Source organism: Prionailurus viverrinus, chromosome F1, assembly GCF_022837055.1.
Source record: "Prionailurus viverrinus isolate Anna chromosome F1, UM_Priviv_1.0, whole genome shotgun sequence".
NCBI lineage: Eukaryota > Metazoa > Chordata > Mammalia > Carnivora > Felidae > Prionailurus > Prionailurus viverrinus.
In genome coordinates this window covers 23,875,956-23,888,173 of record NC_062577.1, presented here as the reverse complement: position 1 = coordinate 23,888,173, position 12,218 = coordinate 23,875,956, and the positions used below count along the sequence as shown (strand labels likewise).

General features: G+C 48.5%; 1 protein-coding gene across 3 annotated transcripts in view; it reads left to right on the top strand.

The window, feature by feature from the left end:
* The window catches only part of CACNA1E (calcium voltage-gated channel subunit alpha1 E), a 313,280-nt gene that overhangs the window by 286,788 nt on the left and 14,274 nt on the right, over window positions 1–12,218 (top strand). For all 3 annotated transcript variants that reach the window (XM_047840446.1, XM_047840445.1, XM_047840444.1), the window contains 3 exons: window positions 488–653; window positions 4,823–4,950; window positions 10,090–10,186. In XM_047840446.1, the coding sequence (XP_047696402.1) occupies window positions 488–653; window positions 4,823–4,950; window positions 10,090–10,186 (391 nt within the window). The remainder of the gene's footprint in view (window positions 1–487; window positions 654–4,822; window positions 4,951–10,089; window positions 10,187–12,218) is intronic.

The window sequence follows — 12,218 nt, the reverse complement described above, 5'->3', positions numbered from 1 at the left end:
CAGGATGTACAGTAGACTAGAGGCAGGGGTGGGGAGGTTCAGTGCCTCTGAAAAAATGCTCTGATGACAAGAGAAAGTTTCCTTGACATCTTTGACTCAGAGGTTAGTTTGTAAATTGCAAGTTCAGAACACGCATGCCAGGACTCTGAGTAGGGAGGGTGGAGACAGTTTCCTGCGGACCAAATTCCATTTAAGGGCCGAAACTCTGGATGGCCAGGTTTATGTGGCCCTAGAGAGTCCCATCACTATCTCTACCACTGTCAGCAGAGACTCCTGAAAAGACAGAGAAGCAGTGGGTGAGGTGACAGAGCCCAAGAGAGACCTCCTGGGCCCTCTTCTCTGGATAGAAAGTACTGGAGGGACACTAACTGGTCACAAAAGGAACGTGCAGAGAAGAGAAAGGGGTGGGTGAGTTGGGGAAGAGGGCCAAGGAGAGGATGAGACACGCAGACCTGATGCTACTAACCAAAATCTCTTTTGGGCTCAGGAGTGCCACAGGTGAGGCCTGGCAGGAGATAATGCTGTCGTGCCTCGGGGAGAAAGGCTGTGAGCCCGACACCACTGCGCCATCAGGGCAGAATGAGAATGAGCGCTGTGGCACCGATCTGGCCTATGTTTACTTTGTCTCCTTCATCTTCTTCTGCTCCTTCTTGGTGAGCAAACCCTGTGCTCTTGGCTTGAGATGTGGCCTACTCTACCCTATCCCGCCCCATCCTCCAAGAAACTCTTATTTATTTTGAAAGAGAGAGAGAGCAGGGAGGAGCAGAGAGAGAGAGAGAGGAGAGAGAGAGAATCCCAAGCAGGCTCCACACCATCAAGTACCGAACCCGATGCGTGGCTCGAACTCATGAACCACGAGATCATGACCTGAGCCGAGATCAAGAGTCCCATGATCAACCAACCGAGCCACCCAGGTCCCCTCCCAAGGAACTTTTAAAGGCCAGGATCCTTAGCCAACTCCTGGGTGGGTGACTTCCCATGGCTGACACTGGACAGTTCTTGCTGCTTCTAGGGAAGGATTACTGTGAGAAGGAACAACAAGTGGAGTGGAGTTTAGGGAATAGAGTATTGAGCTTCATGTTGAATCTGTTGTGACCTGGAGTAAATCTGTCTTCTCTATACTTCAGGTATAGTATCTTACAGGGAGGACTAAGAATATCTTATCTCTCTTTTGGAGACTTTCAAAAGAGAAAAGGTACCTTGGAAGTACAAAGTGGTAGCATTAATAAGGTAGAGTGATGACAATATATGATGTAATAGATGTGATCTCTCTTCTGTCATTTTGTTTGATGACAGTTGGCCAGCTTGAGAGGCATGAAAGGAAATGGACTGTTTTGGGCATTAGTAAATATTAAGTGATATAGGTGAAGCATACCCACTTTGAAAATGGTGAGAAGCCCTAGATGGCCTTCTTAATTCTTTTTGGAAGAAAGCATGAGTTAGCACACCAGCATCCAGACATCCCTGCCCTGCACAGTCATGGACAAGGTGCTACCAGATAGGTTAAAGGGTCAGTCTGATGTTTCTGGCCACCCTGACACCCCTCAGCTTGGCTTCGCTGCTAATGTCACTCGCTGAACAAGTCTAAAACTAAGGCAATACCACTGAAAAGTGGTTAATTTCACAGCCGTGCAGCAAGTGAATTATCTCATGGCCAAGTGTTTCTACCTCCCTAAAGTGATCATGAGGAGATTTGCCACATGTCTAGCTCTCTGGTGTGGAAAAGCAGCTTGCAGGCAGACTTTGGAGGGTGGTCAGCAGGTTAACGTAGCAGAGAGTGAGCCAGCTAGAGACTTGGGTAGCCTGCCTTGTGTCTTGGCTTTGTTGCTGTTCTAGAATGGCCAAGACACTTTCCCTTTTGTAGCTTCTGTAAATGGGAGGGAAAATGAGTCGATATAAGGGTATTATTTTCATGGTGAGCGGGGATTTGTTTGAATACACTCTCTTCTTGGGGGTGTGAAAGGTTTTCAATGAAAAAGAACACAAAACAGTGTCTTAGAGGCCCTGGGGAGAAACTGTGAGTGGGTTATAGTCACTCTGTCGGCTGGAGTCCAAGGGAGAAAGGCATACGGGGGTATGAGTGCTTGTTGACGGGGCTGCTGTAGGGGTGATACGGAGCAGGTAGAAGGGCATGTGGACAGCTCAGCTTTATCCTACATGGCGTAAGTGTTTAATAATAAATATTTAAAAGAAACCAAGATATAACTGGAAAATTAATTAGAGACTATAAAGGTACTCAGAATTTTGAGATGGAGGGTGCTGCATAATTCACATTAATGTTATTTTTAAAGAGGCTATATTCAGGATGAGATGATCTGCTTTCAAATCTCAGCCCTGCATGAGACCGACTTTGTGACCTGGGGCAAGTCACACAGCTTCTTAACTCAAACCAACCACTCTAGACTTACTGATCTGCTGTGATGAGCCAGGCTGTGTGCTTGGAGGTGAGAATACAAATGTGTCCTTGGAGGCACATGTGCCCTCGAAGGGCTGATGATAATTAAGCCTGCCTCACAAGGTGAGATGAGCATTAAAGCAAATAATAGGTATGAGTGTGCACACCGTGCTATAAAAGACTACACAAATATGAAGCAAAGATAATACTGTTTTATTAACATTAATAATAAGTACCTTGAAAGGAGTGTAAAACAAACGTGTGGCTATGTGGAAACCCCTTTAGAACCCAGGCAGTGATTGAGTATATGTATTCACGGCGGCTCCAATCTCAGTGACAGAAAGAAAGGCCCAGCCTGTGATTAGGCTCAGGTTTCATGAGACAGAACTCCCCGAATAACAGTGACTTAACCAAAAGAGATGTTTGTTTCTCTTGCACACCAGTGAAGTCTGGAGGAAGGCAGTACAGGCTTGTTTCGGTCATCCCACAGAGTGGTGAGCACCCCAGACATCACCTCCAGGGGCTACACGGCTAGGCATCCGCTTGTATTCTAGGCAGTGGGACAGAGGAAAACAGAGGAAGGCAAGCAGGAATGAGACTGGTTGTTAGGAAACAGCCAGCAGTCTGTATTGCGGAGAAGACTCCAACCATGTCCTGTCTCCAGACTTTCTCCTTATCTTATATGCCGTCTGCATATCTGGCACCTCCATCCACCTGGCCATTTTGCCTGGGAATCAACAGACATCCAATCCTCTTGTCCCCTCAGGCAGTTCTGTCTCTCAGGCAGGACTCTTTCACTGTGAAAGACAGGACACGAGGCTACATCTGGCCTAAGCAAAAAGGGATTTTACAGGCATATGTAAATGAAGAGTCTTGGGGCAGGAGAGGCATTAGCAGGCTTGATCTGGCCCTCAGATGACATCACCAGGACCAAGTTTCTTTATTTATGGATCTCTTCCTCCAGGCTCCTCCCTGTGAGCTCTTTTCCAAACACCCCCAGCCTCTGGCTCCAAGATGGCTGTAGCAGCAGCTCTAGACCCCAGTCCTCATACATTCAAGACTCACAGGGAAGAACAAGTCTATTGCCCAGAAGGTTCAATACCATTTTATTGGCCTTGATTGGATCACCAATCACTGTGGCCCAGGAAAATGGGGTTCAGTGACTGATTGAGACCTGGGTCATAGGTGGTACCCCACTGAACCATATTAACTGGGTATAGGCGGCTGGGGGGATGCGGGGGGGGGGTCCTCAAGAGACCAGATGTATAGTAAATGAGTTCTAGGCAGCCAAGAAACAATAAACAGTGCTATTCAGGTGGTCTAGTTCTATCAATACCATGTCCTTCAATTCTCCTATCTATACTACTCTCCTGCTACTGCCTTGGTTCAGAAGCACCACAAAACTCTCCCCTGCTTCCAGGGGCTCCTTCTGGATAAAATATATCTAGGTCTTTATCCTAGTTCAAATCCCTTCAGTGGATTCTGTTGCCTACTGCAAAATTGAGACCAGAAATGGGGGGAACTATAGCCCGTGGATCATATCCGGCTTGCCACCTCTTTCTGTATGGCCCATGAGCTAGTGGTTTTTACATTCTTAAATGGTTACGGAAAAAATAAAAGATGGATAATATTTCATGAACTGGAAATGATACAAAATTCACATTCATACCCCTTTCTGGTCCCGTTGTAACCTGTCTGTGTATGCTTCTTAAATGGCTCATAAAAAATTTTACACCATTTGTGTGTTCCTCATACATCACAGTCTGTGCTAAATACTAAGTCTTTAAGAATATTCAAGGAACAGGTGAAGGTCTGCTCTGTTTTAAGCAATGTGCTAGGCATAGGAATGTATCTCTGGACAAAACTTTCTTACTTCCCATCCTTAGCACCTGGATCTCTGCAGCACAATGGGTGCACAATAAATGCTGTGCAAATGTTGTGCAAATAAGTGAGACAACGGGGTCTTGGAAGCCACTTCAGGTCGTGAACGGCTTCCAGGTCTTCACACAGTAAGCCACGCAGTCAGCTCTAAGGCATCTTACTAGTTCTTCTGTTGGCTCCTTTTGTGGAGCAGGGTTGGGGGTGGGGGAGGCTAGAAGGGAGGATTGGTGTCAGGCCTTGACTTCGAGAATGTTGTCGCTCTTACTGCTCCCTCTGCTGCAATAACAAATTAATTGAACAGATAATGAAGTGACTCTTTTTGTGGGGTTCTTTCCAAATATAAAGTGGCATTGAAGAGTGAAATAATACACAGTGAAATGTGTGGAAATTCTGATGAAAACACGTGGCATTCAACAAGATGAATAGGGCTTTAGTTAGGAACTTCGGCCTCACACACTTTTGAATTCTTTATTGGCCTTGAAACCTGTTTTACTGTGTTAGGTTTGTTTGCACTACCTAACTCCTCTTCTCCCCCATGCCCTCCAGATGCTCAACCTGTTTGTGGCCGTCATCATGGACAACTTTGAGTACCTGACTCGGGACTCATCCATCCTAGGGCCTCACCACTTGGACGAGTTTGTCCGCGTCTGGGCAGAATATGACAGAGCTGCATGGTGCGTAGGCCTCTCGACCATCCCAGTGGGGCCCATATCAAGGGCCTGTGGGGTTCCCAAGGAAGGGGTTGGAACCAGAGCCACCTAAAGGACTGCCTGTTACAGAAGGAGAGGAGATTCCTCTCAGTCCTGGCCTGGGGAAGAGCTCAGGCCCTCAGATTGGCTCTGGTATCCAGCCAGCCAACAAAAACATAGCTTCTTTATCTTCTTTTTCCCTCTCATTCCTTCTGTGACAGGCCTTCCTTTTCTTTGCCAATCTCATCACACAGTCTGCACCTCAGAGTGCTTGGTTTCAATCACCAGAGGGGCTTCCAGTAATCTTTTTCTTTTTCTTCCCTACCAGTGGTTAGTGGACTCCTTTGAGTCATTGGGGCGGGGAGAGGGGTGGGTTGACAGGGGTCTTCTGGGCCAGAACATCTGGCCATCACAGTAAGTGACATGAGCATTTTATCTCCCTCATCCCTCTCGAAAGACATGGTTTGAGATTGACTAAAATTATGTAGAAAACTCAGCAGGCTGATCTTCCAACTGATCCCCTAAACACTTAAGGATTTTTATATACAGAATTGAATTAAATGGCAGGAATTTGCATGAATAACATCCCCCGATTTCTTTCACCGTCCAGTATTTCTCAGATGATGTGCCTCCTGGGCTTCCGAGCAGGGGTTGGCAAACTTCAGCTTCAAGGCTAAACATGGTCCACTGCCTGTTTGTGTGAGTAAAGCTTATTAGAACACAGCCATCCACTCATTTATATATAGTCTGTGGCAGCTTTCACACCATAAGGAAGAGTTGTGTAGTTGTGACAAAGACAGTGTGCCCCTCAAAATACAAAGCATTACCTGATCCTTTACCAAATAAGTTTGCCGATCCCTGCTTTAGAGGACAGAAACAGCATTTTGGCCCCTCACGGTTGAGGACAGGGTGACTGTTCTATAAGCACTTCCTTCACAGGAACTTTTCTGTCCCATGTCATTTTAGTTCTAGGATCTTATCTCACCAATCTACCCATTCTGGTCCCCCTCTGAAAATACTACAAGAAATGCCATCCTTCACAGGAATGGCCCACGTTGCTTCCACCTGGAGCCCCTTCATAATCTGAGACTCATCCTAAAATCTTCCCTCCTGTGAGGCTGTTGAACTTGGGTCAAATGTCAGAAGAGTGAATCAGAATTCCTCTTCCCCTCAGTAATTATTAATGACTTAGGGCACAGAGTTCTCTAAATCCATTCCTATTACGATGGCTGAGCAATGGCTTTTCCTCTCTGGATCTACTTTCTGGTAGATGCGCTGCTTAGAAAGCCATGGGTGCTGTGCTAGAGGGAATGTAGCCAGGGCTTGCATCAAATCAGCCCTGTGGCCTTGGACAAGTCACTTAACTACTCTGAGCTTCCTCATCTGTAAATGGTGTTGATACCTGCCTGCTTTGAAGGGTGGTAGTAGGATGATATGAAATCATGTATGTAACTGTTGTTATAACTGACAATAACTATACAGGAAAACAACCAGAAGCTATGGAAAATTGGTTTGGAAAGCATGGATGGCCATGGGATTTGGAGCCTGAGAAGGGATGTCTTCACTCAACCTGAGAGGAGAACTGCTAGCAGAGAAGTTCATTGCTCACCTGGCCTCACTCAGGTGTCTTTAGCTCTCTGAAACCACAGCTTCCTGTGCTTTCATATTATCTTGGGACCCAAATACTATGTGCATTAAATGTGTTTCTCCCGACTCATTCTGGCTGCTGGGAAGAAATGATTCAATGAGGACTAAAACAAACAAACAAACAAACAAACAAACAAACAAAAAAACCATGAGACTCAGATATAGGAGCTGTGAGAGAGCAAAAATAGAATGGAGAATCTCTTCTGCTTTGAAATTCACAGCGTCATGTTCTGGTTAGTTTCACTGGCCTTCTTTTTGAGATGCAGGGGAAAGAACTAACAGGGATAACGTGAGCCAATGTGTTCAAAAAGAAGACTCATACAGGATGCAGGGAACACCAGCCTATAGGCAGTACCAACCCACCCGCATCCCAATCTCAGTAAGAAACAAAGAGCAAATGGTTAAATGAACTTCCTCTCAAGAATCAAGAGACTTGAAGTACCGATGAGCTGTTATTTAGAAAAAGAGGAGGAATTAACACCAAAATCAAAAAAAGGCTGGAAAGAGTAAAGCTGGGGCAAAGCCTCACGTGGCAGCTGGCAAGGACTGGATGCTCAGAGGTGGACATGTGTGTTTATAATTTCCAGTGGAAACCATGGTCCATACTGGGATGTTGCTTCCTTGTTCTGGTCTCTGAAAGAGCAGATGCTTTAGCTGCTGAAAAGGAATCAGTTGTTGATTCTGTCCTTCTCACGGAAAGCCAGGACTCTCTAGCAGGCCCTTGTGAAAGAAGGTTGGTGAGATAGGTCACCTTGTTCCTGGAATTCTGGCTGGATCTGACCAGGCTGCCTGTGGGCTGGCTGGCAGGAGCAGAGCCGGAAGGAGAGTGTCCACAGCTCCCTCCCAGGCTGCTCTCCCAGCACAGATCCAGGCGGGCTCCCACCGAGGGAGCAGAGCTCGCCCAAGCTGAACTCGGGAACAATCTGCCACCAAGAGAAGCAAAGCCCTTTGCAAATTCCCTTGTGCCAACTGAGCTCCTTGCTAATTAGCCTAATGGGAAATTTGTCTCTCACAGTCTGCGGAAAGATGCTGACTTCCCACTGCCCCTGACAAGCAGGTCTGAGTAACCGACTGTAATCAATGTCTGCGAAAAGCAAACAGTTGGGCAGTCCACTTCACGGCAGCCTGGCATCTGCTCTTGACAGCTGTCAGAGGCATTTGTGTGAACTCTCAGGCTGTGCTCTTCAAGGCCTGGCTCGAGCCAGAGTCCATTTTCTGCATCTGACGAAGTGTGGGCCAGATAGGTGTCTCGGGGTGCTCTTGGTCATGCAGCAGCCCCTCTGGGCACTGGACGGGTTCTGATTTCCTTAGAAAATTGGGGGCAGTGCAGTTCAGCAAGGTGATGGTTCTCTGAGGCTCACTGCTCTCAGTCTCTCCTGGTTGGGTTTTACCAGGCCGGAGGGAAAAAGCTGCTCTCCCTCTTCCAGCCCTCAACATCATGGCTAAACTGTCCTGTCTTCCCCACCCTTCTCTGAGTGTCCTATTAACCCACCTGTGCTTCCTTTACAGCGGCAGGATCCCGTATAAGGATATGTACAAATTAGTGCGGGTGATCTCGCCGCCTCTGGGCCTGGGAGAGAACTGCCCCTACAGGGTGGCTTGCAAGGTTTGCCTCCCAGTCCCCAGCCATGACCGGCGGTGGGGTGCCACTTCGAACCCACCTCTCCGTTCTGCTCCACCACCGCTGCGCCACATGAGGGAACCTTCATGTTGCTTTCCTTTGAGTTTAAAGAGGTCCAAACACTCCCAGAACCAGCAGCTGTTACAGAAGGAAGAAGGGCACATTTTGGGGGGAAGGCAGAAAAAAGGACTTGATATGGAAGGCCGATTTGACCTCTCTCACTTTTCTGCACATGCACACACTCAGTCATGTGTACACACACACACACACGCACACACACACACACACACACACTCTGTCTCTCTCCCTCTCCCCACTCCATCTTAATCTGTAGATTTCACCAGAAGGACCTCCCCGTCCTCCAGAGAATGCAGACGTCTTCACTGGAGAACAGAGAACCTCCTTTTGGTGAAAAGCAGCAGCATCCTCCCATGTGCAATGTAGCAAAATGTGATTCTAGTTGTCCCTACCTCCGCCCATTCTCCAGCCCCTGGATAGTTTGGTCAGAAAGGATTGTAAAAGCCTGAGGACAGAAAGGAGGGGAGAAACTATAATGAATCAGGGCAGGAGGTGAGAGTGGTAAGAGAGGGTAGACTTGGGGTGTCTAGAAGAATGCAGTAGCTTAGGGGGTCTGCGAAGGTCTCTGTAGGGCAGCGGAGGCTCCTGAGCAGATTTCTTGCCTTAGGGGTCTTATGTGTAGTGTTGAGGGGATTGAGGGGGCCTGTCATAACTGCGACATCACTGCTTGTTTGTGAGACCAAGGACATTGCTCAGGGGCACATAGGACCCCCTCTTCAACTCTGCCAGACCCTGGGAACTGGAACAGGAGCGGCTCTGCCAAGCCACCGTCGAATCCAAACCCGCTAGCTAAGGAAGCATCTCCTGGTGCCGCAGGAGAGAAGGGTGGGCTCTCTGGGCGTAGCTCGGTCCGGCAGCTGGCAGAAGACTTAGGCCCAGGAAGATGCCAGCCAGGGCAATGGGAAGGAGCTGGCGTGGGGTGGTGACACAGTGATTCCTGTACTCAGGAGGCCAAACAGCTGCCTCTGCTGAGACTCTTTAAACTCCGCCCCGGTGAAACCTGCAGCCGCATGTGGGGAGAGCCGGGAGGGCAGCATGGCATGCGAGATGCTCTTCCTCCTCCTGGTTTGGTCTCTTCTGTCCCCAGCATGCCATCGCCCTGGGGCATGCCCGGAGTAGAGAGCACTCTTCCCCGCAGAGCCAGGTGGAAGCAACCGGCCGGCTCCGAAAAGTAGCGCGCCACTTTCAGTGCAAGTTGCCGCCTCCTTTCGCACACACACCACAGAGGGGGATACACGATGTTCCGCCTGTGGGTTCAGAGGAGGAGAAGGGCCTGACATGCAGGTCGGGGCCCCCTCCCAGCCGGGGCCAGAAATCCTAACCCGTGGCTGGAGCACCGTCTATCCGTTTTATACCGCTCGCACACAGCCCTGGGAATTGAAAACAGGCTTGTGTTGTATGGAGGATGGATAGAGTGAGTAGCGAAGTAGGTAACAATCGACCACGAGGAGAAAACGCGTCCCCATGACTACGCAGCAGAGTCAGGGGGACCAGAGGTTGCCACCAACGTTCCCGGGTCTGTGTGGGGCGTGATATAAATCCGCACCAGGATGGAGTCCCGTGTATGATTTGCCTCGATTAACAGGTTTCCTATTCTTTTTCTGTTTGTCCATTTTGTTTTGTTTCTCTTCTCCTGTTCTCTGTATTATTTTGTTTGTTTTGTTTTGGCTCTCTGGGAATGCCTGTTCTCCTTTCCTCCTGGTCTGCATCCTTCTCCTCACTTCCTTCCCTGCCCTGCCCCCCCACCCCGTCTCCACTTACCACCCCTCCATGAGCAGTGGCCGCATCCATTACACTGAGATGTATGAAATGCTGACTCTCATGTCACCACCGCTAGGCCTCGGCAAGAGATGTCCCTCCAAAGTGGCATATAAGGTAGACCACCCCTTCCTTTGTTCTGGGCTAGAGACCAACAGGAGGGAGGCCAGAACATGGGGAGGAAGCTGGGCCGGGGAGGCGGAGGAGGGAACCAAGGGGAAAAGGAATGATGAGGTCAAAGGGCAAGGAAGGTTCCTGGAAGTATGGAGTCCCGAAACAATATGAGGAATGATTGGCAAGAGTCTTCACCGTGGGGCTTGTTGTGTGTTCTGCGTGTCTCCAAGCGTGTGGCTTCTTGTGAGCAGATGACTAGAAAGGAAGTGTTAAGTAGCGTGTTTGCTCAGAGGAGGCAGAGTGGTGGCCTGCAGGATAGCATATATGGGCAAGAAGGAAGCGAACAGCAAAACTGCTATCAGAGCCTAGAAAAAACCTCCAATCAGATAAGCTGAGGAAATGATGCAGAAATTTGTCTAAACATGGTTCAAATTTTTAGGAGAGAGGCAAACCCTTAATGAATGTCTTCTTCTTTGATATAGGAAGGAACTGTGGCATGGTTCCTTCTAGGTATTAGAAAAAAAGAAGAACGCGACTTCTAGGATACATGATGAAGGATCCAGGCCCCTTCCCCCACCAGCCCAGCTGCCTGGTTCTCTTGTCAGTACAAGGGAAAAGGTGACATTGGGCACAAGTTGCACTCAGCATTAGATTTGCATTATTGGCATGACTGATTTGGGGGCTGGCCCTGGAGTTATGGGTGGATTCCCCATGGCTTGCTCAGAGCAGCAGCATACATTGGAAGTCACCCGCCATTAGGGTAGGTACTCAGAGCTTTGGGGCCTGATTTTTTTTTCTCCACCCATTAGTAATAGTTACTGTTTGGTGTTTAGACTGACCCAGAACTCTGGAGCTCTTTCATCTAGGAATATACCACAGCAATGTGGCCACTTCTCTAGAAGCTTAAGGAAGTGGGAGAGAGATGGAACTCAGATACAAACAAGAAACTGACTTTACACTCTAAGACACCATGCCTATAGAATCACATTAGGCCAGATGTTCCACTGGAGCATTAGAGATCCTGCCTTGGGAAGAGACATGTCCCTCCCTGCTAGGCTGGTGGTTCTGCCAGAGGACCTGCTGCTGCTGCTGCTGCCTCCACCTTGTACAGCTCCAGAGAGCATCTCCTTGGAACAGGGCCCTTGAGGGCCCAGTACATGGCTCTTCATGTGCAGCTTATGGGCTGGCATCCTTTTTGCTCATGATGGCCACATCCCAAAGTACCAGGTGGTAGAATGTGGCCTTGAGTTTTTTGAATGTCGGGGATGAAGCTTGGCGGGTTGAAGGGGCGTGGGGACTGGAGGAAAAGTTAAAGGATTCCAAAAGCAATATACTCTCTGGAAAGTGGATTTGGCCATTTCAGTTTGATCCCTTCTTTTGGGTGAGGGGAACAAGGCCTGCCCACTCTGCTCCTGCCTTGGTCACCCTTCTCTCATTCTCTCTCCTCTGCTGTTCCCAGCTTTCTTCCCCTGTACCCTGTTTGCACTCTCCTCCTCTTCCATCCTGCTCCACCTCATCCACCTTTGGATAAGTTGGACTTATGCATGTTCAATCACGTGCTGGCAAATTTCACCTTTTAAAGACTCAAAAAGGGGGGCATCAGGATGCATATTTCAACAGATAAGCAAAGCAAAATCTCTCCCATCACTACCTTTCCATGTGAGTTTTGGGGGTATCCATGGGACAAGGGGAAAGAGAGAGCAGCCTTGCATCAGGGAATGGAGCCACCTCCCAGAGCTGACTCCTTTCTCTGAGCCACTTCTTTTAGAAATCACTTTCCATCCCTATTAAAGACATTCTTAGGACCATGGAGGAGTCCTCAAGAATGATTAGTCTTCCTTCTTTTGGAATTTGGCAACATTCTCCGGGGGGGGGGGGGGGGGGTACTAAACAGCAGCAAATGAGCCATAAGTGAGAAGCAGGGAGAGGAGGTGGGACCGGGGATGGGGAATCCTTGCCCTTCTTTTTTGTCTCAGCATTGACCTCCACACTTTTCTTCTCTTCTCACCAAGGTTTCTTTCGATATTTTTTTCCC